Below are 25,878 nucleotides of genomic sequence, written 5' to 3' on the forward strand. Positions count from 1 at the left end.
AGTATTTAAATAAGCAAGACAGAAGGAGCTATTAAGAGCCAAGGCAGGAAGCCGGTCTATGTAGGGTCTATGCAGCGTCTGTCATTTACCTTGGTCAAGTTGCTTCGGTTTTGTATGCACAGATCTCATTTGTAAAGTGGGCTAATCCTCATGCTGACTGAAGATGATTGCTATAGTGATTATATGAACAAATCAAATTGAAGGCACATTGCACACGGCACATGGTGAGTCCTGAGTGTAAGGGATCTTTTTTTTTTTTTTTTTTTTTTTTTTTTTTTTTTTTTTTTTTACATTGTTGCTACTCGTGACAATGTATTTAAGGAGAAAGCTTGAAGAACCAAGTGGGCACAAAATATTTTGGGTGACTAGATATTCCGAAGGCAGCAATAGTCAGGACGTCTTGACATGATCACCCACTGGCAACATGCATGAAAACTGCACTCTTCTGTCTTAGGAACGTGGACAAAATCCACAGCCACTTGGGCACTATCTTGGCAGCTACAACGGTAGCCAGGGACTGGCTGCTCCTTCAGTCAGTGGGGCAAGCACGTGCCATATCTGGTTCCCATCTACCGTCTACCAGTCTCCCTGGTACAGCCTCACCTCTGGTCAGCAGCACTATGCCTATCTAGCTGGGGAAGAATGGCGCAGCCGAGACGGGGAGACTATGTGTGAAACCCTCCACCTGTTTGTACTAGAGTGTTAGCCTGGTCCCTTGCTCTGGCTTTTTGCCAGGTGATTTAACTAGCTTGTCTTTCCTAGTCTTTCTGGGGGATGGTCTCTGGGTCAGCCTATCTGGCTATGTGTTTGGAGGCTAATTTCTCACACCCCACAGACTGGTTCCTCCACGAAAGTCTGTGTGACCGGGTTTGCAGTGGCGGATCACTTTTGCATCACGCATTTTGTGGTTTTTAATTGATTTTTTATATTATTAAATGGTTAAGAATATTATATTTATATATAAATATGCATTTATATATTAATATATATTATCTAAAAATTAAGAAATTTAAATATGACCCGGGAGACACCGTAAAAACTGGTAAAAGCATTGTGGCTGCCAGGAAAAACAAAAAGCAAACCTCTGCTCTTACAAGGTCGGTTCAACAGTACTTTCTCGGGTGGAGGCCCTCAAGACTCATCCTACTGAACCGGAAACTGCAGCTTCCATTTCAGAATGGCTTGGTCTCACTCTTCAGTCTGGGGCTGCTCTGGTGGATCACGCACGCGCGCCCCTTCTCATTTCTACTCCCTGCCTCTCCGCTCACACAGCAGAGGACCGGCTGCAGTCAGATCTGTGGCCAGGTTGCTTGCCTGCTTACCTGCTTGCTTTCTCTCTCTTCCTTCCTCCCTCCCCCCTTCCCTTCCTGTCTTCCTAGTTGCTTCTTTAATGGCTGGACAGATCAGGAGACTGATAAGTCTCACGTGGCAGTCCACCTAGGTCCTTCATGGTATCCACTTCCACAGAGTGCCGAGGGGCCCGGGTGTCTCCAGGCCATATCAGAGCAGATCTGCCCTACCCCATAAACACATTATTATCATTTTATAATTTCCCTCTGAAACCCTGGCAGGCACCATCTTTGTTTAACTCCTGTGTCTCAACATTTCAAGTGGATTTTATCATGAGGCTGGTGGGCTGACCACAGGAGCTGACCCTGGACAATGGGGCCGGGGTGGGTATCCAGCACCCGTGTATTTATAGTTTTTCCTAAAGAGGACTCCACATTTGAAGCTTCAGGGCCTATGAAAATCTCTTCAGTCACATCTCAGGACTACAGAGCCTGGATTTTCTTCCTCTTGTTAGTAATTTTGAATCCAGTTATGCTAACTTTTTAACCTTTATTTTGTTCAGATTAACATTGCTTACATCTATAGGATTAGATGGTGTGTGAACCTTGCTTCACATATAAGAAATCAACGTTCCTAAATGTGAGCTGCCGTCGGTCCTGGCTTTGTGTGAGCAGGCTCTGGAATGTTCTAAACACCATCACAGGCAGGCATATACACCTACCAAATGAAACTTGTATACAACCCGTTCTACTAGCTTCCCGTGTTTAACCAATGATACAACTTAATTCTGAGCGTGACACCTGCGGTTAGGTCATCTCTTCAGCAAGGTGCCACGTGTTCAGCTGCTGGCTAAGGGTGGCTTAGCTGTGCCCGGGTTCCAGGAGCTCTTGGAGCCTCGCCTTCCTTCCTTCCTAACCCTTCTCTGCAGGGTCATCAGAGGACAGTCCACCTAGGCTGTGCCTCGACCCAGAGATCATGCATCTCATCGGTGGCGATTGCTTTGAGTGGGGGCACCTATTAAATGCTTGCGAACTGACAGCCGTCACCATTCCTAGGCCAGGTGGTCATGTACTTTGGGCCTCAAGTTCCCCCCCCCCAACACCCCGCGCCTATCCAATGATGGGGAGCAGAACGCGGCTCAGCAGGAGCTGTTGGGTGTGGTGGGATGAGGATGGAGAGGGATGGGACATCGCCCACTTTCCTCTATCCCCGTTCGGGGACGTGCCACCTTAGCGGGGCTGGATCCTGGGTCCCTCGGGGCGGCCCCAGAGGGCGGGAGGCCGGGGAGGAGGCGGCCGACGCATCCGCCGCCGCAGGAGGCGGAGCGCTGCACCTGGCGCCCGGTCCTCCAGCTCAGCCCTGAAACGGGTCCAGCCGGTCGCGAGCGAAGGCAGCGGCGGCGGCAAGGCCGGGCCCAGGACCCGAGCGGGAGGAGGAGCGGACAGAAGGTCGCGCGGCGGCTGCGCCAGGCCACCGCCGTCGCTCGCCCCACCCGGCTCGCGTCCAGCCGCCGCGCCCGCCCGCCCGCCTCTGCAGCCCCGGGACCGGAGCGAGCCGCCCGACCGACATGCTGAGCTCTGGCCCGCCCGCCGCCGCCGCCCCGGCGCTCCGAGCCGCCGCCTCGCACCCCGGGGACAGGGCTCCCCGCGCCCCGAGCAGCTGAGCGCCGCCAGGTGAGTGGGCTGGTGCCACCCGGGCTCCCGAGCCTCCGCCGTGCACCTGCTACGGGGTGGGCGCCGCCCGGCTCCCGAGCCTCCGCCCGCTGCCCGGGCGCCGCCTGTCATCCTCGGGGTGCAGGGCAGCGGCGCGGCGTCCCCCGCGCTGGCAGCACTTCCGCAAACGTAATTGGAGTCGGGAAAACAAAGGCGCTGCCCGGGAGCCCTTGCCCGCCGCCCCAGCTGCAGCAGAAGGTGGGGGCGCGGGTGGGCCTCTCGAGTCCCCAGGCTCGTCTCAGCCCGGCCCCACTGTTGCCCTGGAGGTAAACATCCCCGGGAGAGGGGGGAGGCGACAGTGTCCCCACGGCCGGTGACAGGGACCTGGCCCCTGAGTGACAGGAGGAAACTGATTGTCTGCCTCCCACGGGTACAACACGGTGTGTGTGGGGGGGGCTCACACCTCTTCCCGGGGCTGCTTCCTTCCTAGGAGAAATGCCCGCGTCGTGCGTGCTGCCTAGCTTCGGCTTGGGCATAAGTCCCTTCCTAAACGGAGGTTACCAGATACATTTCCGTCTTAGGAGGGTGAAGAATTCATATGTGGCCCCTCCCCCTCTCTGTACCCCATCTACATGGTCTTGACCGTGGGTTATTACCCTTGAGTCTGACTCGCTGTGCCTTTTGCTTTTCCCACATGCCTGCGAAACCAGAAACATTTCCTTTCATCCTAAAACATTGAATACGTACTTCTACATCCACTGGAACGTATCTGCCGATCCGTCGTAGAAATGTAGAAATAATCTTGCCTGGAGTTGAAGTTCAACTCCCAACTGGCGTCAACATAGTTTTGTGTTCTTGGGTTGTTACATCATTCCGGGCCGCAGGTTTCTCCCAGGGGGAAAGAAGATGGATGGATAGTATAGCAGCCACATTTCCTTTGACTTTTCTGAAAGTTCACCATGTTGTAGTGTGATATTAGATGGTGTTGAAAGCAGGTAGCCTCCAGTTTATGAGTGAAAGCAGGTGAACGTTTGGCAGGTCTGTATATTGTGCAGAACATCGCTTCCCTCAGAGCCGGCGCTAGCCAGCTAAAGGTGTATGCATTATTGATGGTCTTCTGAAGAAAGCGGGGAGGATAGAATCCTCTGCATTGGAAGGCTTGGCTCTGACACTCAAAGCGGCTTGTCATTGGTATCTGTGGAAGATTTCTCAGTTAGTGATGAGGAAGGGCGAATGGCCCTTTTCACAGGTTACTTAGGAAAAAGTTGAAACATTGTTAATGAGCTCAGTGCAAGACACACTTGAGGAGTAAAGAGAGTCTAATTTCTATAATGAATTAAAACTATTAAGTATTTTACAGTCACTTATTCCCCAGGCCGTCTCTCTATAAAGGGAAATATAAAACAAGAAGGCTGCTTAAAACGGAGATTAAACAGGACCAAATAGCGCATGTTTGGTGGTGTGGATATTGGAGCACCAATTCTGTCCACCATACACACACACACACACACACACACATGGACGGACACACACATGCATTCGCACACATGTGTGTATATATATACACATGTGTATATACATGCATGTGCGCATATATATGTATATATAGATATATAGATATATATCTTCTGCATTATCAATAGTTATTCTTTTTAAAGCTACCACCCTGAAGAGTTAATTTCCAAATCTCTGTGCTGGTGTCTGATCCCTAATTTATATGCACCATGAAAGGGAAGCTCAGAGAAGTTATGCAACTTAGGCCAACCACATACTCAATAAGAGGTGGAGTTAGATTTGGCCCGTGCTTCTGGCCCCAAAGCTTAGGAAATTTCCACATGGTGTCCCTCCCTGCTCAGGATCTATGAAGTGTCACCCTCTACCTGGCTGCTTTCTTTTGCTACTTGCCTTTAAAAGTAAATCTTCTTTCAACATATGTGTATTAAACATGGTACCATTTACCCATACAGAACAATCTACGTCTTGATAATGCATATAAGTTAGTAAATCTATAGTGTTTTCCCCATTTATTCTTACCGCTTTCGAATTCCCAGGGAGTGATGAACCTTATTGCCAAAGATGAATTGAGTATTAGATCAATAGGTTCTTTAAGTTTAGTTCTGATCTTCAGCAAATCTTTAGAGTTCGTCCAGTAGGGAAATCGAGAAATGTGATGCCTGTGCCTGCTAGCTGCGCTGGTGTGTGTTGGCGTAAGAAAACTCGAAGCATATCAAGTGAAAAGGCAGATTGCGGACCAGGTTTATATTCATTTACTGAAACATCAGTATTGGCACATATGGGATTCCTTGGCCTCAAACTGTTGAGTGTAGCTGCCTTAAAGTGGCAGGGGCAGAGATAAAGTGGTACTTTTTTCTTTTGACATTAGAAAGTGAAACATGGGTTAACAATTGGAAAAAGCACATGCTCTTTTGTTGTATAAACAAAAAGGGGGAAATAAGAAGGGAAATAATTCACCTAAGAGAAGACTAGCTATATCTAACTGCAGACTGGATGCATCTAGCCGTCACATACAGTGGTTTTAGGAAAGAAAGATGATGTCAGGGGTAGAGATGTTCTGAGGGTGGCCAACTGCCCCTTTCCAACATTGGCTGTGGCATAGTCTTACAACTTGCTGGCTTTCATGCAAGGAGAATGCTTTGGTGCATCACACTGGCATGTCAGAATTCCTTTCAGCCAGGTCTTGCTTGGGACTACACTTTTGTTTTCTCTCTTGGTGGAGTGAATAGGTTGATGGGAAGAGTCAGCTTGCCTGCTGTGTCCCCTCAGGAAAAGATGACATCAGAGAGGCCTTCAGGTTCACACAGTGCCATTTCAGGAATAGCAAGCCATCATCCAGTTTAGCCTGACGCACGCTGTGTATTTGGTAACACTAATGCAGCCCCACAAGTCTCCCTACTCTTGTATTACTTGATGTATAGAATTCTTAAAAGCCAAAGCGTTTTCCTGCTGAGAATTAGAAATCCAAAGCAAGATCCAGTCACTCTTCAGATACAAGAAGACATACCCATTCTCTTATGCTTTCTGTGTGAAGAAGATCTGAACGATCTTGGTTCATTAGAATGCAATGTTGCTATAATGCAGCCTGGCAGGGGAGCTTCTTGTAAAGTTGCTTTGCTGACTGTTTTAGGCATCGTGTAGCATTTCATTAAGATTTTCATTGTGTCTCAGGCAGAAAGAAGTCTGCCTGATGTCGGGGGTGACCAAGCGCAAAGAACCACCCTGGTTAAGGCCAGTTTGGGTAAAACTTTCGTCCTTAGGTGGACCGTTCATGGCATTTCCTCGGGCACAGTACTTTTAGGTTGTGATGTGAATTTGCGGCAGTAAACACACCCCAGGGGCTCCACCTGGGACATTCCCTTTGGGTTTGTAACTCCTCCTTGTTTCATTAACCAGAGTTGGCTGTCTGGGTATTCAGTGTCCGGGCCTTCAGTGTGTGAACACAACTTTTGTGCGTCTTGCCCGTTTCCTTGACTCCTGACTAGCAGGTTATCCGATATTTAGACTCATTGATACACTGCACTTTCTTTGGGGCTGATTGGGCCTCTGTATCTGAAAGATGTGCATTATTTTGGAAAACGGCATAGTCTCAATTCATTTGACTTTTGGGCACTAGCAGAGTCCTTTGCTGTGGCAAATGAGGTTTGATTTGTTGGTGCAAAGGCCAAAAAAAAAAAAAAAAAAAGAAGACCAAAAGAAATATTTAAAATGTTGAACCCAAGCCTTGAGTTTGTGTCTGCTATAGATATTACACTGCTAATTACTACTTTGTATCTCTAAAGTCTCTCTTTTTCTGTGTGTGTGTGTGTGTGTGAGAGAGAGAGAGAGATGTGTGTGTGTGTGCGCGCACATCCCTGGCTTCGCCCAATAAGAGCTAAACCTGTATAGCCTGCTGTGTGTCGTCCACATAGCCTTCTGCTTTGGTTCAGTAAAATGTAGGCGTGGCTGAGCTGTAGGTGGTGCTGATGGAGCTAAGAGCATGTCCAGCTTTGGCAGTAAGGAAAAGAGTGTGCTGTTGCTTACAGCTGGTGGCTCTGCTGCATTTTAGGATGGGGTGGGGTAGGCTGAAATCATGGAGCAAAGATGGAAGATGCAATCTACTAGAAGAGCCATGTTCAGGAGATGTGAAAGGGAGTGAAAGAGGAGGCAGGGATAGTTTCCTTGCCATTTCCTCTGAGTGTGTTCCAGACGGGAGAATAATTCCGGGAATATCTGTAATTAGAAAACAGGGGAACCCAACTTTGAATGGTGGAAGAAATGCATAAAAGTATTTTGAGCTGTCTGAGCTGCAGAGTGAGACAGGAGAATGGGAGGGAGGCTGGGAACCCCATGAGTCAGCTGTGGCCAGAGGGAGGCTGCTGTGGCTTTGATGGGGAGACAAACGAGAACTAGAAAGAGGAACTGCTGCTGCCTGGACTAGCCTGATTTGTGGGTGAGCCATGCCAAGGGAAAGTGAGTGACGAGTCTGGACTGGTTCCCTCCTGTGTGTTCCCTCCACTCTTCGGTTGGGTCCCTTTAGCTCTCCATGTGTTCAGCTCAGCACCCTAGGTTGGGCCCAGGACAGAGAAGCTTGCTCTCACACAGCAAAGCACAAATTCCCCACACTGAACCCAGAAATCTGGAGCAAATAACGTGGCAACCCTACTGTCTATGCCTCTAAAGAGTTCACTGCAAACATGGTTTGAACCTGAGGCTCAAGTTCCTAGGCTGTTGGACAGTGAGTGACTCTTTAGCTTTTCCACAATGACGTCTGCACTGTGTTAGTGGACAGATGTGCCTGAAAGTCACCTTTGTTACAGGAGGTTAATGACTAGACTTTATTTTCATACTTGAAAAAAGAACACACACACTATTTTCCAAGTTATGATGCTCCGCATTAATGGTGTAAGATCTTCTCCAAGTGCAAAGCCCTTGGGATGGGCCCTTTGAATGTTTTTTTTTTTTCAGGTGGCATAAGGCATCTCTGAGCAATAAACATCAGTTTGGCAAGTCCCTATGATTGTCTGCCATCTCTAGGATCAGGGGTACCCCAGGTGTCACTTAGATGCCTTGTATTTAAAGCAAAGCAAATGTATTTGAAAAGTGGTAAATGTTCATTAAAGAATAATCTAGCCACTGTAAGGGGAAGCAGCCCTTTGAGGCCTGATTTCATCACCCATAGATAACGCTTATAACGATTCCGTGTTTCTTCTTCAAGTCTCATCCTAAAATACATCGTATGTGAAGACCACAGATTTATAGATTAAAAACTGACATGGTACATAGGGTTTGTTCTGTTTTGTTTGTTGTTTGTTTGCATATGTTATGCTTTAAGTTATGTTTTCCCATGATGTGGGTATATGATTCTAATTTCCCTTACACCCTAATTTATTCCTACTTTTCATTGCTTACTGTGCAAACCATTGCATTGTCTCCACTGAAAATCTTTTCCAGAAAATCTACACTTCTGTTTATGGTGAATGAGAATGCTCGTCAATTCTCATCTTCACCAGCATTTCACAAGGTACTGCTAGGATTATATATTCAAACTTCTTCCCTTTAGCACGCTAAGTAATAAACTCTTGCTGTAGGTTATTGGATCATTAAAATTGATAGCATGCGATCCTTCTCAATGATCAGAACTTGACCAGCACAAGAAGCGGCTAGACAATTTTAAATGTCATGTGGAATGTGCTCAGGGCAGACACACTTCTTTTAGACTACATAAATATACTATACGTATATAGTATAATTATACTTAATATATAAATAAATTAACTATACTAATAATGTAGTTAGTAGACTCAACTAAAAAGGATTGGTAATAAGTTCATGGGCATAGAAGAATTTAAATCCTAATATCTGTAATCTGGTTAAATTATAATTTTCCCAAAGGTGTATCCGAAGCAAGTGCTTCAGGTATCATGTCTCTTCCTGTGGAGAGACGTGCTTTCTTTAAACCCTCACATTCTGCATCTGATACCAGTAGCCACATGATGACATCAGTCTTTTAATGAATAATCACTTATTAAGAATCCAGTGTACATATATACTGTTAGTCTAATCCTAACATAGCTCCATGAGTGGTTATGCGACTGTACCTGACCTTGTTTTTACTTTCCAGTGTTGATAGTTTTTTTTTGTGTGTGTGCTCTTGGATCCATATTTCTACCATGTTTATATTGACTTTTTCCTTTTCTGAGAATATTGGGCCGGGAACTCCTTGTGCAACTCTGGCTGAAAGAATTCATTTAGCCAGCCTTCCAAAGCAACCTGTCAGTCACTCAGACAGGGCAGGACTTTGTCTTTTTCAAAACTTTCATTTTATGTAAATTATCTCAGTGGTATAATCAGCGATTATTTATTAAAGGAAAATCTTCTATAAAGCAATAAACAATCGCCTCAATTCTAACTCCTAAAAATCCTTTTCGATTTCCATAAGAGGTTTTTAAAGTCATTTTTATTTCCGGTTTACTGACAACCAAACTTTTAGTCAGTCATTGGGACTGTAGTGTGAATAGAGGCAGCTGCCAAATGAGCAGTTAGCCTTTGACTGGAGGTGGGGGTCAAGCTCATCCTCCCTGTCCTCCCCGCCTCCTCCCCGCCTACCAGTTCTGTTGCTATGAGGAAATGGGAAATGGGAGGGGGGACTGAAGCCACCAAATTCCCAGAACCTCCCCCCACCCTGGCCACCATCACCACCAGTGTTTGACACATTTGATTAAGGCTTCCAGAGACCTCAGATCATAACAGTGGTACTTGGAGGAGGCGAGTGGTGGAGTTCCCTGGGGCCGTGCTGAGGGGCTCAGTAGAATCCCGAGGCTGGGAGCTGGCCTTGGTGAGATGCATTGCTGGCACCCTGGCCTATAAAGGGCAAAGGATTTCCCTTTAAACACCTCTAAACACTGCCTGCTCTATCATCCTGGTCCTTAGCACTGTTAGCTGAGTAACCTGGGCACTCCTATTTGTAATGTTATTTCCTTGAGGAAATGGTTTCTAAGCGTCAGGACAGTGGCTATTGCCACCTCTGCCTATTCGCTTGGGTGGCGCTCCACAAACAAGGCCATTGCCACCTGGCTGGTGATTGTGGCTGAGGAAGGGATCAATACAATTTGCTTCTCCTTTACAAAAGCCCCGGGATTCCTCTAAGTCGCTACATTGTATTTCTTATTAACAAATAAACACACAGGCTCAGTGACCCGTGATTTCTCTCGAGCACCTACTGCATTTTTCCATAGGAGAAACGGGAAAAATAGAAATATGTTTCCTTTAAAAGGTTCTTCATCTCTCTTGTGATCATCTCTTGGCCTTCCTGTCAGGCTTGTTTTACAAGGAGATACTTATTTGAAAGAAGGCGCTGAGATTCCAGCTTCAAATTTATATTCCAAATTATCCTAAGATACCTACACCCAGACTCAGCCAGACGCCTAAAATGCATAGTCGGGGATCCGTTTGACGACCTGAAGGACCCGAACTGTAATTTCTTTTTAACTGATATTTGTTTCTCCCTGTAAAGCAAAAATTACGTGGCTGTTTATCTCCTCCCGTTGTCCTCTTAGCAGACCGGAGAGAACTGTTAAGGATTTCGAGCGCTTGCTTTCAGATTTGTGATGGTACAAATATGCCAGCTGCTTCCTTTCAAATGAGCAGCTGTTTTTGGCCAGAAGACGTGTCTTCTTCCAGTCTGTAATTCAAGGGTGTTCTCTGAGAGCCAGAACCCCATTGCCACCTTCTCGGCCGTGGACGTGGAAGCTGACGGAGCACTCTGTGAGCATCATGGGTAAAATATCAGCCTAGTTCATGGGGGCTACCAGGCAGACCTAGAATGTCCATTTGAGAAGACTACGTTTAGAATGACTGAGAAGTCGATAGACTATCATGGGCTAAAACTGTAGCGGCCACTCCGCCACTACTAATGGTTGCTTCTGAATGAAAAAATTGTTGCTTCCACGCATTTTTCAGTTAAGTCCTAAAACCCTCTGGTTGGCTTGTGTTGGTGTTTTCATCCTCGTCTTACCAAGACGCAAAGGAGGGTTAAAGAGACATCATCTTATCAAAGCTGGGATAGCTGGGATTGTCCTGTGCTGTTTTGTAAACTTAATCTCCGATCACAAACCTTAAGGAACACGAAGAGCCTATATCGCCACTGGGAATAGCCAAGTGACAGACATAAAAGACAGTATGTGACGTAGGAGGTCGCTTTCTACTGTGTCTGTAGTCTTGTGGGTAGCGAGGAGAGCCGTGGAAAGACAGCAAGTGGTATTGCCAGTAAATCATGTATTAGCTCAGGCTTGCGAACTGTGTGTGTGGAAATTAAATGGAGGAAGGATAAATCCGCTTCCTTGCGCTAACAACGGCTGCATCGGACACAGTTTACAAACTACCCTTAGTCCTAAAACGTCCTAGCATTATCCTTTAGATCCTACTCAGTCATAAGACCCTGCTGAAATAAAAGTTCAGATGGTAGAATGTTTGCAAAGTCCCAGTGTGGCCTTTCTACTCCCTGCCTCATTCCAGTAGAGGCTGGCCCTTGCTCTCTGCCTAGGGAAGCCCCGCATGTTCCTGCCTATCCCCGGCACAGAGAGCTAAGGTCTAGTGCGCACCATCTCACTCCCGCGACTCCCCTTGTTCCCTTGTAGCGGGAGAGACTGAAACTTTGGAAAGTTAAAACTTTCCTGGGGCTTTGATGGCTGTGATTTTAGTTCCAGCCCGTCTTAGGTCCCCGGGATCAGAATCCCTGCCCTTCTCCTGAATGACTTTGCGCCTGTTTCAGCTTCATCGAGAAGCTCCCTCACGGGGCTTCACCTGCGGGCCTGCACCTGCCTTCGCATTTGAAGCAGTGTGTTGGGACAGGGAGTGCTCTGTCTCTCTCTCTACTGGACTGGAAAGCAGGGACTATACGGTTTCCACTGTGTAAACCGTGGGCCCCAAAGTGCCTGTCCACTTGTCCACCTGCTGGTTGGTGCTCAGTGTATACCTGTTAGATTGAAAGTGAAGAAAGGATGTCATCTTTTCAGTCTTTAGTACTGTGTTTTGTGCTGTATTGACCTTCAGTCTGGTATTCAAGCGTTCTGTAATCTGTCCTAGTTGGCAGCTTCACATACTCCATAGCCCTGCTGTAAATTCTATAAGGAACCTGGGCTTCCATTCCTTTCCTATCCCGGAACTTTTCTCTCTCACCTTTGCCTGAGATAAGCCTTAACTATCGTTCAAGGTTCAATCTTAGTCTCACCTCTGCCTGAGATAATCCCTGTCTTTCAAGGTTCCATTTAAGTCTCTCATTTTCTTCCTTTTTCTTCGTCTGATATGCTCCTTTGTTGTGCGTGTGTGTGTGCTCGAGTGAGTGTATGCATGTGTGCATGTGTGTATATGCGTATGTATGCATGTATGTGTATGAGTGTGTATGTTTATTTTTGTGTATGCATGTGTATGCACACGTGTACTGTATGTGTATATGTGTGTGCATGTGTATGCACATGTGTATTGTGTGTGCATGTGAATGTATATGTGGATGTGCATGCATGTATAGTCATTGAGCACGGTCCTGTGTGACATGGGATATTTTATGTAAATATTACACATAATGTATTTTGACCATGTCCCCTCCTAAACCCCTGTGCCTTCCCTTCTTGCTTCTTTCCGCTCCCACATGCTACTCTCCTCCCCCTGACACTTCAGTTAATGCTTTTATGTCATATGTACGCATACAGTTTTACGTATCTATATAAAATGTAGGAGCCCCAAAGAGAAGACATGGTAGTTGTCTCTCAGAGACTGACTTAGTTTTTGTTGTTGTTGTTGTTGTTTTTCGAGACAGGGTTTCCTCTGTAGGTTTTGGAGACTTCCTGGAACTAGCTCTTGTAGACCAGGCTGGCCTCAAACTCAGAGATCCGCCTGCCTCTGCCCCCCGAGTGCTGGAATTAAAGGCGTGCGCCACCACCACCCGGCTGAGACTGACTTACTTTACGTCATATGATTATCTCTGCTGAGCCCATTTTTCTGCAAATGATGTAACGCCATCCTCCTTTATGACTGAATACCTTTTCCTCGGGTATTTTTCCCATACGTTTTCCATCCCTTCCTTTGGGATGGGCACCTCAGTTGGTTCCCCTGCTTAGCTATTGCAACTGATGCTGAGTGGTATATAGAGTTAGGCCATGTGGTAGAGCTAGCTACAGTGTTATGGCGAACCTCCTTACTGATTTCCACTGTAGCTGACTAGTTTATACCCCACCAGCAGGACGCCCATATCCTTCCTAGCATTTGCTGTTTGTTTTTGGAGGCAGGCTGTCCTGAAACTTTGTATGCAGAGCAGACTGGCCTCAGGCTCACAGAAGTCTGCCTGCATCCGCCTTCTGTGTGCTGGGGTTAAAGGTGTATGCCCCTCGCCTCTCTTCGTTTGTTTTCTTAATGACTGCCATGCTGGGTAGGGGAAAATGGACTCATACCTGGTTTTAACTTACGATATTATCTGATCACTAAATATTTTTCATTATTTATTGGTCATACTATTCACTCTTTTCATTTGCCTGTTGATTGATTGGATTGTTGGAGTTCTTTTTTTAGGGTTTTGAGTTGTTTCTAGATCCAGGTTTTGGTGTCAGATCTATAATAGAGAAGACTGTTCCCCTGGCAGCCTTTCACACCTCCTGCTTGCTCTGTGGTGCAGATGCTTTGCAGTTCCACAAGACTCCATTTGCTAATCGGTGGTAGTAACTACGATCCATGTCTACAAAGTCCCCTTTCGTGCCTCTGTCTTGTGTTGCTCTCCCTTCAACAGTTAAGTTTCAGGTCCTTTGCTCCTCTTGTAGCTGATTGTCGTTCACAGTGAGGGAAGGATCCAGTTCGATTCTTCTGGGTCTAGATAGTCTGTGTTCTCAGCACTATCCTGTATCTTTGTCAACACGCAGGTGACTGTAGTTGTGTGGATAATCCCTGAGCCCTACATTCCATTCCATTGCTCTGTGTGTCTGGTTGTGTGCGTGTGTGCGTGTGTGTGTGTGTGTGTGTGTGTGTGTGTGTGTCCGTCCACGAGTGCCAGTACCATGCTGTTTTTAACACTATAGTTCTGCAGTATAACAAAATTAGGTAAGTTGATGCCTCCGGGGTGGTTCTTTGAGTCCAGGATTGCTTTGATTTCTGGGCTTTTTTGCGTTTCCGTCTTAGTTTTTAAGAAATCTTCCTATTTCTGCGAAGAATGGCCTTGGGGTCTGTGTAGGGACTGCATTGACTTTACATTGCCGTCCATAGCCTTAGTGCCTTGACAATGTTAATTCATCCAGTCTGCAATCATGAGAGGTCCTTATAGTATCTTTAGTTTCTCTCCCCAGTGTTTCAAAGTTTTCAGTTGTAAATATGGTTGTTTCCCCGATTGCTTTCTTTTAATTCTTAAAAACATTTGTTTGTGGGGCTGGAGAGAGGGCTCAGCAGTTAAGACACTGGGCACTGTTCCAGAAGACAAGAGTTCAAGTCCTTGCACCAACATTGGTGCTCCACTCGCAGGGGATCTGGCACTGTTTTCTGACCTGGATGCAGGCTGCATGAATGTGCACCTATCCAGACAGACACTCATACACACACAATGAAAATAAATGAAATCTTAAAACGGTATTTTTTAAAAAAATGTGTGTGCTTGATGTAGGAATGGGCCATGCATGCCATGGATACAGTGGAAGTCAGTGGATAACTCTTGGAAGTGGGTGGGCTCTTCTCTCTCTTCACATGGATTCCAGGATCAAACATAAGCCATCAGGCCTGGAGAGCAAGTACCCTCCCAATTGAGCCATCTCACCGCTCCCTGATAATTTTCCTCCATGTTTGTTGTTGGTATGTAGGAAATCTGCTGGTATTTGAGTGTTGATGTTTGTCTCCTGCCACCATTTCTCAGACCTCAGAGTTTTCTGCTGGTGTCTTTGGCATCACCGATATATAGAATCATGCAATCTGCAAGTAAGAGTACATTGCAAAGCCTTCATTTTCTTGCAAACTCCCGTCTGAAGCATGAACTCTTTATTCAGGTTAGGTAGTTTGTTATTGCTTATTCATTACGCAGTATGATGTTGCTTCTATTTCATTAGTGATCTCTAATGCCTCTTAACTCTTTACATTATTTAATGTTTCCCGAGTTTAAGGCTTACCTTACCTACTCCAAAACATGAGTTTGAGGCAAGAACATGCCTTTGGCCCCTTACTGAATAGCTGCACAATGCATCTAAAAGGAGCACCCAGTAAGATCACAGACTATCTGAAATTAGATCCATCTCTTCAGTTGGTTCTGGGCTTGAGCTGGGGCAGGCTGGCTGCTGTGCTTCGGTTTCCTTATCCACTGTAGGAAAGTGGTCACGTGCACTCTGGGAAGCTGTGGTGGAGACTGAGTTAAACGTCACGAAGCCATGACCGGCGCTGTGCTGTGGTTAGCGATAGTGAAGGCGACCAGGCGCTCTGCTGCTAATTAGCGGGTGACTACATCACCCTGGCGGAGCAAGCACACGTTAGGGATCTGTTTGTCTTCTCACAGACAGGTTTTGGTCAGGGTCTGGGAAGGACTTTCCAGGAATGCTGGGGTGGGAGGAGACTCGATTCCTATGCAGTGTTGTGCAGCTCTGGGAGCCAGGGCATAGATGCTGAGAGCCTGGAGGGCCCAGCTGGAAATGTGAGGATGGGCATTGTCCCTTAGCTTGGCTCAGCCCTCAACGTCACAATGCCTCGGAAAGGAGAGGGCGATTCCCAAACAGTCGTTCTCTGTGCTGTGGGCTCCTTTCCTTTTGTATTGGTTTTTCATGACGTTGGCTGAATGGGCAGGGGCTGCTAAAGCAATCCTGATCCTCACCGATCTGTGGGATAGATATTGCGTGTGGGCTTCTGAACATGGCTCTTCTGGAAAAGGCGAGGGGTTAAAGTGACTGCCCCGTAACATAACCTCAAGTGTATAAACATCATGACTCCTAGGCCGGTTTGCTGTGCTCTCCCTTTGCCTTGTATGGTACTAAGAAATTGAAGCAGCCAGTGGCTGGATTCTGCTTTCCGACTGAGGTTGCTCAAAGTAGAGCTGGCTCTCGGGGTTCAGGACATAGGTGTTTCACAGTTTCTGTTAGGTTTCCGGGTGACTCTGAGTCTTGGTAGCAATGGCACAAGAAACAATTCAATCCTGTGTTAACCAGGGGTATTTACTCTCCTCCTTGACTGCTATGCCACTGCTACCCGAAACACACTCAATCATCATGTTCATGAGCCTGACCTTGTGAAAGTCATGCCAAATCATGCCTCAGATATGAAGCTGGTGCTACCCCCTCCCAGAGGTTTCATGCTTATAGTGTATGTTTATGGACAATATACATTTATATACACATATTATACATTTATATATACATGTATATATACATGTTAATGTAAATAACAAATGAAAGAAGCTATCTATTTTAGCAAGAATGATTTCACTGCCTCGCATCAATAATTCAGAAATCCCTGCTGTAGGAATGACGCGGTGTAGGAACTGGTAGGAGGCCTTTTTGTGTTAGATTTTTCACAGTGTGGTGTTGATTACTGGCGTTAGAGTCTCCTGGGTGAGAAAACGTTCAGCCTTCTAAGAAATAAACAAAAGCCAATATCACACAGATTGCGCTTCTGTCCCCGGGAAGGTCTGTGTGTGATTTCCATGTATAATTTCCAGGGAAGCAGTAAGGTAAGAGCTGTCGGTCTCAGAGAGGAGTTAGATGGATCTGTGTGGGCTGACCCAGAATCCACAAGCTGCTGTCTCAAAGTTCCATACATGGGCTGGCAGCAAGGTTAATGTCTCACAGTTCCAAAGGCTGGGGATTCGCAGGTCAAAGTTCCCAGTGAAGACCGCTTACTGACTTCACTCAGCCATGTTCTTACTGTGTTCTTACCTACCCTTTCCTCAGCAGGTGCCTTTGGGAAAGAAAAACCTGTTCTGTTGTTGACTTGAGCTATGATCTCTTGGAGGACCCCTGTCCTGAGGCCCCACACTGGTGCCTAGGGCTTCAGCCTGGGAACTTGGCAGGGAGGTGCCAAGAGCTGCCATTTTGGTCTCCAAATAGCACAGTGGCCCCTCACTCTGAACACACTAAACCTCAAGCGCTTCTAACAGTCTGCACAATTGTCTCGTCTGTACTGCAACGGTCAGATGTAATCTAATTTAAGGTCCATTGCCTTGAGCAAATCTTCATTTTATTAAAACGCAGACATTGTTCCTGGCTTGGGTCTTTGCCCTTGATCCCAAGGTCGTCACAGGTTTCTCCATGGCTACCTTCTGTTTCCTCAAACCCCAAATAGGACATGAAAATATTGTCTGAAAACAAAAATCTTGGGCTGGGCTTAGTGCTGCATGGCTTCAACCCCAGCACTTTGAGGGCAGAGTCAGTCGGATCCCTGTGAGTCTGAGGCTCGTCTGCTCTACATAGTGAGTTCCAGGACTTCCACGACCACACTATAAGGCCCTGTCTCAATAAAATAAAAACTAATGTCCTGAATTTAAACTAAAATAGTTTATTTATATTTATTTATATTTTAGATCAAAATTCATATAAATATTTCCGGCTGTGCCCTTCATATAGAAGAAAGTGAAGGTCTGTAACGGGACATTTCCTTAGATTTTTGTTTCGTTTGTTGATTCCGTCTTCATTTGATAATGCTGGGGAACTAGTTAGCCATGGGCTTTGTTGTGGGAGAAGCCTTACAGAGCTTATAATAAAAATCACTGGAATCAAGGCGAAAGAGAGACTGGGAAGTCGGTCACCAGGGTTGAAGTCTGCATCCTGCCATAGCAATTGCGTCTGAGCATTGGCCCCCCATGGCCTCTCTCCGGAGGACTGGGTGCCCTCCTCCGACCTACTTAACGATGTCATAGCAGTCTTTGGTGGGGGAAAGGCCGCTCGTTCATTCCCAGCTGCCCAGACCACGAAATAATTACTCAGAAACGATATTATTTGCAATACTGTTTGGCCAATAGCTTAAGCGTATTTCTAGCTAGCTCTTATATCCTAAACTAAACCATCTCCATTAATCTGTGAATCACCACAGGGTTGCGGCCTACTGGCAAAGTTTCGGCGGGCTCCAGTGTAGACATATGGCGGCTACATGGCTTCTCTCTGACTCCACCTACTCTCTCTCTCCATATATATATATGTATGTATATGTATGTACACACACATATATATATGTGTATATATGTATATCTTTTCCAGCCTGGCTATATTCTGTTAAGCCTTTGGCCAAAAGCAGCTTCTTTATTCATTAACCAATAAAAGCAACACATATACAGAAGGACTTCCCTCCACAGAGGGCAATTAACTAAAGACCACTGAAATCTGATTAGAAGCCGAGCAATCAAATATTTTATACAAGTTTGAAAAATATGTTTGGTCGGTGACAGAGGTAGTTTACTTAACATCTCTTGAAAGCCTGCAGTCGCATGATCCTGCATCTTTTCTTTTTTAAATCAATGTTACCTCTAAATTATCCATAATAGTATAAGCACTGTACCCATGGATGGGGTTATATTTTGACATGTGTGTATATTTTTTAATTTTTTGATCAAAGAAAGCATTTCGTCAGGTTTATGGGTCCAGAGGGTCAGAGTCCATGAGAGCAGAGCAAAGGCAGGGAGGTGGGAAAAGCTGAGAGCTCATCTCCAGCCACAAGCAGGAGGCAGAGAACACAGTGAGAAGGACACACAGATGTTACAAGGAGGCAGCTTGTTTATCCCTGCCACCATAACCGAAACAGTCACACAGAAACTGTATTAATTAAATCCCTGCTTGGTCGGTTAGCTCTAGCGTCTTATTGGCTAACTCATATTAATTTAACCTATTTTTATTAATCTGTATATCACGACCAGCAAAGTTTCAGCACATCTATCTCCGGTGGCTCCATGGCGTCTCTCTCCCTGACTTCTTCTTTCTTTCTCCCAGCATTCAGTCCAGTCCTCCCCACCTAAGTTCTGCCCTATCACCAGGCCAAGGCAGTTTCTTTATTCATTAATGGTAATCACAGCACACAAAGGGGACTCCCACATCACGAAAACCTCAGGCCCAGTGACACACCTCCTCCAGCAAAGCCATTCCTACCTCCTGATCTTTCCCAGACAGGTCCAACTGGGGACCAAGTATTCAAATCGATGAGCCTATGGGACCATTTTCTTTCAAACCACCACCTTCATTCTGTAGGTGACGGAGTAAAAAGAGGCCACTCGCTCTGCCAGGCAGGACCTCTGATGCAATTCCAGCGTCACTTGTTGCCCTCTCTACTTCTAAAGTTATAGCTCGTCAGCCTATCTGTGTGGATACCCTAAGCAGTTTCCTATGTTTTAGATATTTTGTAATGATTTTTATCTTTTCAAATAGTTACCATTTTTTTATGGTGAAAACATTTGGTATACTGTCTTACTGTCTTTTTATTCTCTGAATGGAAAATCCATTTTTTTTATCCTTTAAAAGAAAGCTGCGTTTTCTTTCAAAGTTTTAGAAGTGAACATATACAAGATTGCTTGTCTTGTGTTTTTAAAGTAGATAGCCATAAAAACCCAAAAAACTGCTTGGATTTTTGTTTCCTTTCTGGTTTCTCCTCCGAGACACAACATTTTATTTTTTCCTGTGTTTTTAGGTGATGTTTTGGGTGCTCTGACTTCTGGGCCTTTGACTGTAGGTGAGTCTCCCACCGAGGAAGGTGTGGAGCCTGCTGTCTGTGACTTCCTGCTCTCCCATAGAGCTGTTGTAATGCTGTCTATGCTAGTGTGACTGGTCCCCCGAGACACGTGGTGAACTGTGGTTATTCCGCAGTGCCTTGCAGCCTTTTTTTTTGCTTGTTTGTTTGTTTTTTTGTTTTTGTTTTTTTTTTTCTGTACTTCTTACCAGTTTATCCATAGATTCTCCCCTACATATCTCTTAGGATCTGCCGAGTTGTACTGGTGTCCTTTCGACCAGCAGATTTGCCCACATAATCTCCCACCTATCTTGATTGACTATTGGTCCCAGGGCATCTTGTCACCTTCATCCCTGTGTTTCTGTTGCCTGCCTCTCATACGAGATCAATTATTTCCTGTATCCCATGCCCTGCTCTCTCTTGATTAACCTCCTTGGAATGGCAAGCCACAGCCCAAGAAAGGGATGATACGAGATTGATTTTGGGGGGATATTACATATGTCAGTTCGCTTTATTTCTTCAGCATCGTGTGCCCTCTAGCTCTCCAGAGCTTAGGTTGTGACTGCTCAGTGTACCTGTACACATCTCCTTTGTGCGTGTCTGTTTACTGTCAGTTGAAGGGGAGTTAGGGAAGGGAGCCAACCACCTCTGTTCAATCCAGCCTGTTCAACCACCCGTGGGATATAACTATCCATTTTAGGGACAACAAACATGTCTTTCCAATTTGAGCTGAGACAGAAAAACAGTTCAGGAAAAGGGAGTTAGCTATGCTTTCCTAGTGTAACTGAAGCTGCTGAGCCGAAGAGGAGAAGGTTTTAAGCACCAAAGAAAAGTAACAACACTGCCTTAGTCTATCATAGCCAGACCGTAAGAGGTCTTTATCCGAGGAAAAAGCAAAAGGTTTTCTTTTGCTACTAAGATGAATGAGGTTAGGGCTGGGAATGTAGCCCAGTGAAAGACTACTTGCCCAGCATGCACAAGGCCCCAGATTCTGTCCCCACCACCACAAAAGGGCGGGGTCAGGGACAGGCAAGACCCAGAAATGAGCTCTTTTGCTCAGGCTTACAAAACCCGCAGGGTTGGCAAGTGTATGGCTCTTCATGCTTCCAGGAAGAGCCATAGTCACTGACGGGACAAGGCACGTCTTGATAACAATTCCAGAAAGCCCATTCGGGTACAGCTCCGAAGGCTAACAGTTTTGGAGGTGTTTCTCCTGCAAAGGGACCTGTGATGGAAAAAGCAGGGTTCGGGGTTAAACTCTGCTGTCAGGAAGTATGTCGGGGTCCAACTAGTCAAGACCAGCAAGAAAATCAGAGCTTGGTGCCCAGTGGCTTATGCTTCCTTGAGAAAACGATGAAGTTCTGAGTGCTTGGCTTGGTCAGAAGGGTCCTATGGTTGGTGATACTCCTGGAGTCCGTTGTAAGGTTATTAAAGGAGCCAGTGCATCTCATTTGGCATTGAAGAAAGGCAAGAAGGAAAGACCAAGGTCATACATTTCAGTGAGGGAAACACAGTAGTGATACATTTTCATATTTAGAAAAATTGGAAATGAGGTGAGGGGAGGCTATCCAATACTGTGATTATATGGTGTGTCAGTGGGCTGTTTATTTTTTAAAAAATTGTGAATTCTACTTCAATTTATAAACCATTTTTAGCCTAAATATTCTGAAATTAGAAGTTGGTGGCCACGTGTTACTTCATTTTGGGGCTAGAAGATAAATCAGCTTACTACACAGGTCCCAGTACATCATGATTCTAGCTGCATGTGACGGCGCTGCACATGAGAATGCCATACGTGATGGCGCTGCACATGAGAATGCCACACGTGATGGCGCTGCACATGAGAATGCCACACGTGATGGCGCTGCACATGAGAATGCCACACGTGATGGCGCTGCACATGAGAATGCTATACGTGATGGCGCTGCACATGAGAATGCCACACGTGATGGCGCTGCACATGAGAATGCCATACGTGATGGCGCTGCACATGAGAATGCCATATGTGACGGTGCTGCACATAGCAACGCTGCACATAGTGATGCTGCACGTGACACATGGCACACAGTGATACTTCACGTGATGGTGCTGCACATAGCGATGCTGCATGCGAGGGTGCTGCTGCAGTAACGATGTTGCACATGACAGTGCTGCCCATAGTGTAGGACCATTGCTTGGGGCGGCAAGTGGAGGTGATGTGTCTCTCTGCTGGAGAAAGTTAAGGAACGTGAAATGAATGCAATGGCGTCCCGTTTAGCACCAGACTGTGCAACTAGAGGGCACCAAGTTTGGTGTGAGCCCAATCTTTTGACTTCTTAATCATCTCTGTAACAGAAAAACTATGGAATGTGGCATAGTTCCTATAAACTTCTACCATCAACATATTGCTAATCTTTCATATAAAAAACATCCTTCTTTGGGCTGGAGAGATAGCTCAGTGGTTAAGAGCACTGCCTGCTCTTCCAAAGGTCCTGAGTTCAATTCCCGACAACCACATGGTGGCTCACAACCATCTGTAATGAGGTCTGGGACCCTCTTCTGGCCTACAGACATACACACAGACAGAATATTGTATACATAATAAATAAACAATTAAATAAATAAATAAATATTTAAAAAAAAGAAAAGAAAACACCCTTCTCTTTTGATTTATTATGTAATATGTGGTATTTGACATGCTGGTGGTAGAAGTGTCTAAGATTTGAACACCGTAGCATGACCTGGTTATTAACACATGTGCTGGGCTACATTCATAGCTATCCAGGAACACATGTAGCCCATAGGCTGCAGGTTGTATACTCCCAGGATTGTATGACATTATACATACTGACCCTATAAGGTAGGGTTCAAATCCAGGCTCTGCCACTTATTAGTTAAGCTTACAGGCCTCGTTTTTCTCATCTGTAAAGTGGACAAAGCAGTAAGCATTTGGTAATGAGTGTGAATTAACACATGTAAAAGATTTATTTTTCAAGATTTATTTATTCATTTATACAGTGTTCTGTCTGCATGTACATCTGTAGGCCAGAAGAGGGTACCAGATCTTATTACAGATGATTGTGAGCCACCATGTAGTTGCTGGGAATTGAACTCAGGACCCCCGGAAGAACAACCAGTGCTCTTAACTGCTAAGCCATCTCTCCAGCCCCATGTAAAAGTATTTAAGCGTTACCTGGTATAGTAAGAGCTCAGTATTTTTTTTTTCATTTGTAAACGACTAGAAGGTTGAAACCACATCTATTCCTATATGTATGTCTTGCAGGGGACCAAACCCAAGGTCTCACATACAGTAGTCAAATGCTCTACCATGGAGCTATATGGAAGCCCTCAATAGATGTTGCCTGTTTTGGGTTCTAATCTCTTAAACACAATCCCTACATAACACTGGAGAGCATTGCATGTAATGTAGATGAAGGCAAGGCTGCTTCCATACCGGATGACTTGCCAGCAACCAGCTCCAAACAGTGCCCATAAGAGTACTTAATTTTCAAAAGAGACTTATGTTATTTTTATTTATGTGTATGTTTGTGTCTCTCCAGTGTGTGCACATCTGGCTATATATGTAGATGTATGTATGTGCTTGTGTGTGTGGAGACCAGTAGAGGGCGTCAGAGTCCTGGAGCTGGAGTTACAGATAGTTAGAAGGGTTGTAAGTCACATGACCCGGGTGCTGAAACCTGAACTTGGCTCCTCTCTAAGAACAGAAAATGCGTTTAACCATTGAGCCATTTCTTGGGTCTCATATTTAATTTTTTAAAGCGGTTTTCTTGACCAGCATGGTAGTTGATAAGAACTTTCTCCACAGTTGTGATTTCCTCATTTCTAGGCAAGGGGATGCTCTAATGATTCCCCTCACTAAATGTCCTACTTTTCTATGTACAGGTCACCGTGGGTCAGGATTCCGAAGGTCTCAGACCCTGATGGGAGTGGTAAGCCATGGCTGCAGATGATAAAGTTGCCATCCTAACGGATGATGAAGAGGAGCAGAAGAGGAAGTATGTCCTTGCGGATCCCTTCAACGGCGTCTGTAGGGAGCCAGAGCCTCCTTCCAACGAGACGCCCTCCTCCACAGAGACTTCCGCCATTCCGGAGGAGGAAATAGACTGGATCGAGAAACACTGTGTGAAGATAAACAATGACCTTCTCATTTCCAAGGTGTTCTATTTTTTCTTTTACTCTGCCTACGGCTCTCTGTACCCACTCCTGCCCGTATATTATAAGCAGCTGGGAATGTCGCCCAGCCAGAGCGGGCTGTTGGTGGGCATTCGGTACTTCATTGAATTCTGCAGCGCCCCCTTTTGGGGCGTAGTTGCGGACCGTTTCCGAAAGGGCAAGATTGTCCTGCTCTTCTCGCTTTTGTGTTGGGTTTTGTTCAACCTGGGCATTGGATTTGTCAAACCTGCTACCTTGAGATGTATACCAAAGATTCCCCCCACAGCTCACCCCGCCAATGTCAGTCACCTGGTAACCGTCCTGCCGATGAATTCCTCCACCGCTGCTTTCTTTACCATGGCCCCAAAATCGCGTGAGAAAAGGGACCTGCTCTTGCTGTCTGAAAAAGGGTCCAATGTCTCAGGCACAGCTCTCTTCTCAACGGCTTTGACCTTGACCAGTGAACCCACGCTACAGCCCCAGACAGAGGAAGCTACCCACCTTGTTACGGACTTGATTTTGAATGCAAGCACAGTGACTCCTACCCCGACAGGAAACCTCACGGAGACAACCACTGCTGTTGTCTTTACCACCACCAAATCTTTACCGTCTGACCAAGTCACCCTCGTTTATGACCAGCAAGAAGTTGAGGCGATATTCTTGGTTATCTTGGTGGTTGTCATAATAGGAGAATTTTTTAGTGCCTCATCGGTCACGATTGTAGACACAGTAACCCTCCAGTACCTGGGGAAACACCGAGATCGCTACGGGCTGCAGCGCATGTGGGGCTCCCTGGGCTGGGGCCTGGCCATGCTGTCTGTGGGCATCGGCATTGACTACACCCACATAGATGTGCTCATTGACGGGAAGGGGTGCAAGCCCCCCGAGTACCGGAACTACCAGATCGTCTTCATCGTCTTTGGAGTCCTCATGACCATGGCCCTGATCGTGGCCACGCAGTTTCGGTTCCGCTACAGCCACTTCAAAAACGGCGACGGTAAGGGGAAAGAGGTGGAGATCCCACAGGTGGAGAGGGACAACTCCACAGAGTCCTCGGAGGAGACCCCGACTGCGGCGTCTCACTCACAGGCCTTCAACTTCTGGGACCTGATCAAGCTGCTGTGCAGTGTGCAGTACGGCTCAGTGCTGTTTGTCGCCTGGTTCATGGGTTTTGGATACGGCTTTGTATTCACCTTTCTCTACTGGCATCTGGAAGATCTCAATGGAACCACCACCCTCTTTGGGGTCTGTTCGGTCCTGAGTCACGTGTCCGAGTTGACGGCTTACTTCTTCAGCCACAAGCTTATTGAGCTGATTGGCCACATCAGGTAAGAGAATGCTTCCGATTGGCTGCTCCTCAGAGACTGGCTTTTCCTTTGTTTTTCTCCTTAATACTTCCAGGGTTTATGCTCTGACTGGGTCTAGGTGAGGGGTGGAGCTTTCTGCTGCTCCTCTTCCTTCAAAGAAGAATAAAGGAAGCGAGGCATAGATTTAGCTGGATCTGACTGGGACGTGGTACGCGCAGTCTTAACCGTGGCTGCACTCCCCTCAGCAGGTTTTGAGGGGCCTGAACTATCAGCCTCCTCCCCATTGGATGCTGTAGAGAAATCAGACGCAGAAGGAGAAGTTACCCGTTTTGTAGAGGGAGACAGCAAGTGAGCAACAGAAGATGGCAATCGGCAGGGGTGGGAAATTGTGTTGGATCTTCAGGTTTTATGTTTAGTTGGGGGGACTTCTGTGGTTTCTTAGGCCGTGGCTGTGTGTCCACACTGTGTCTCCGGACAAGGGACAGGGTTTGGGAGTTGAACCTTAGTTCCACCTCCTGGGGTGGGGGGGTGGGGTCAGCCCTTATGTGGCAGCGCTAGACAAACGACAACAGAAAAAAAATGTGCCGTCCTAACTGGACAGGCAGGCAAACATAAACATGACAGGCAACACAAAAGAAGCAAAGAAAGGGGGGGGGGTCTCACTACTTCCTGCTGAAGGGATGGAAGACACACAGCCTTGAGGGGCCTTCTCCCAGAAATACAGTCTTGGGGCGCTGTCCAGTACTGTGAGTGAGAAGGAGCCAATCAGAACGTGCTCAGGCCCCAGCTGTTGTCTGGACCTAATGGCTCCCTCGGGAGGGGGG

At 46.3% G+C, this 25,878-nt stretch overlaps 1 protein-coding gene and 1 pseudogene across 3 annotated transcripts in view; both read left to right on the top strand.

Annotated features, from left to right (window-relative positions):
• The first annotated feature begins 2,821 nt into the window (after nt 1-2,821).
• Nucleotides 2,822-25,878, top strand: part of Mfsd6 (major facilitator superfamily domain containing 6) — a 67,697-nt gene continuing 44,640 nt past the window's right edge. Inside the window, exons 1-2 of one of the 3 annotated variants that reach the window (XM_087902408.1) lie at nt 2,822-2,963; nt 23,478-25,075. In XM_087902408.1, coding sequence (XP_087758534.1) covers nt 23,532-25,075 — 1,544 coding nt within the window. In that variant the 5' untranslated portion in view covers nt 2,822-2,963; nt 23,478-23,531. Of the gene's footprint in view, nt 2,964-3,132; nt 3,269-23,477; nt 25,076-25,878 lie in introns of those variants that run through there. The other 2 variants (XM_087902406.1, XM_087902407.1) reach the window with 2 other exon arrangements.
• LOC125414159 (small ribosomal subunit protein uS12 pseudogene) lies at nt 20,680-21,666 on the top strand (annotated as a pseudogene).

The sequence above is a fragment of the Myodes glareolus genome, chromosome 27 (genome assembly GCF_982192425.1).
Source record: "Myodes glareolus chromosome 27, mMyoGla1.1, whole genome shotgun sequence".
In the NCBI taxonomy this organism is placed as follows: domain Eukaryota; kingdom Metazoa; phylum Chordata; class Mammalia; order Rodentia; family Cricetidae; genus Myodes; species Myodes glareolus.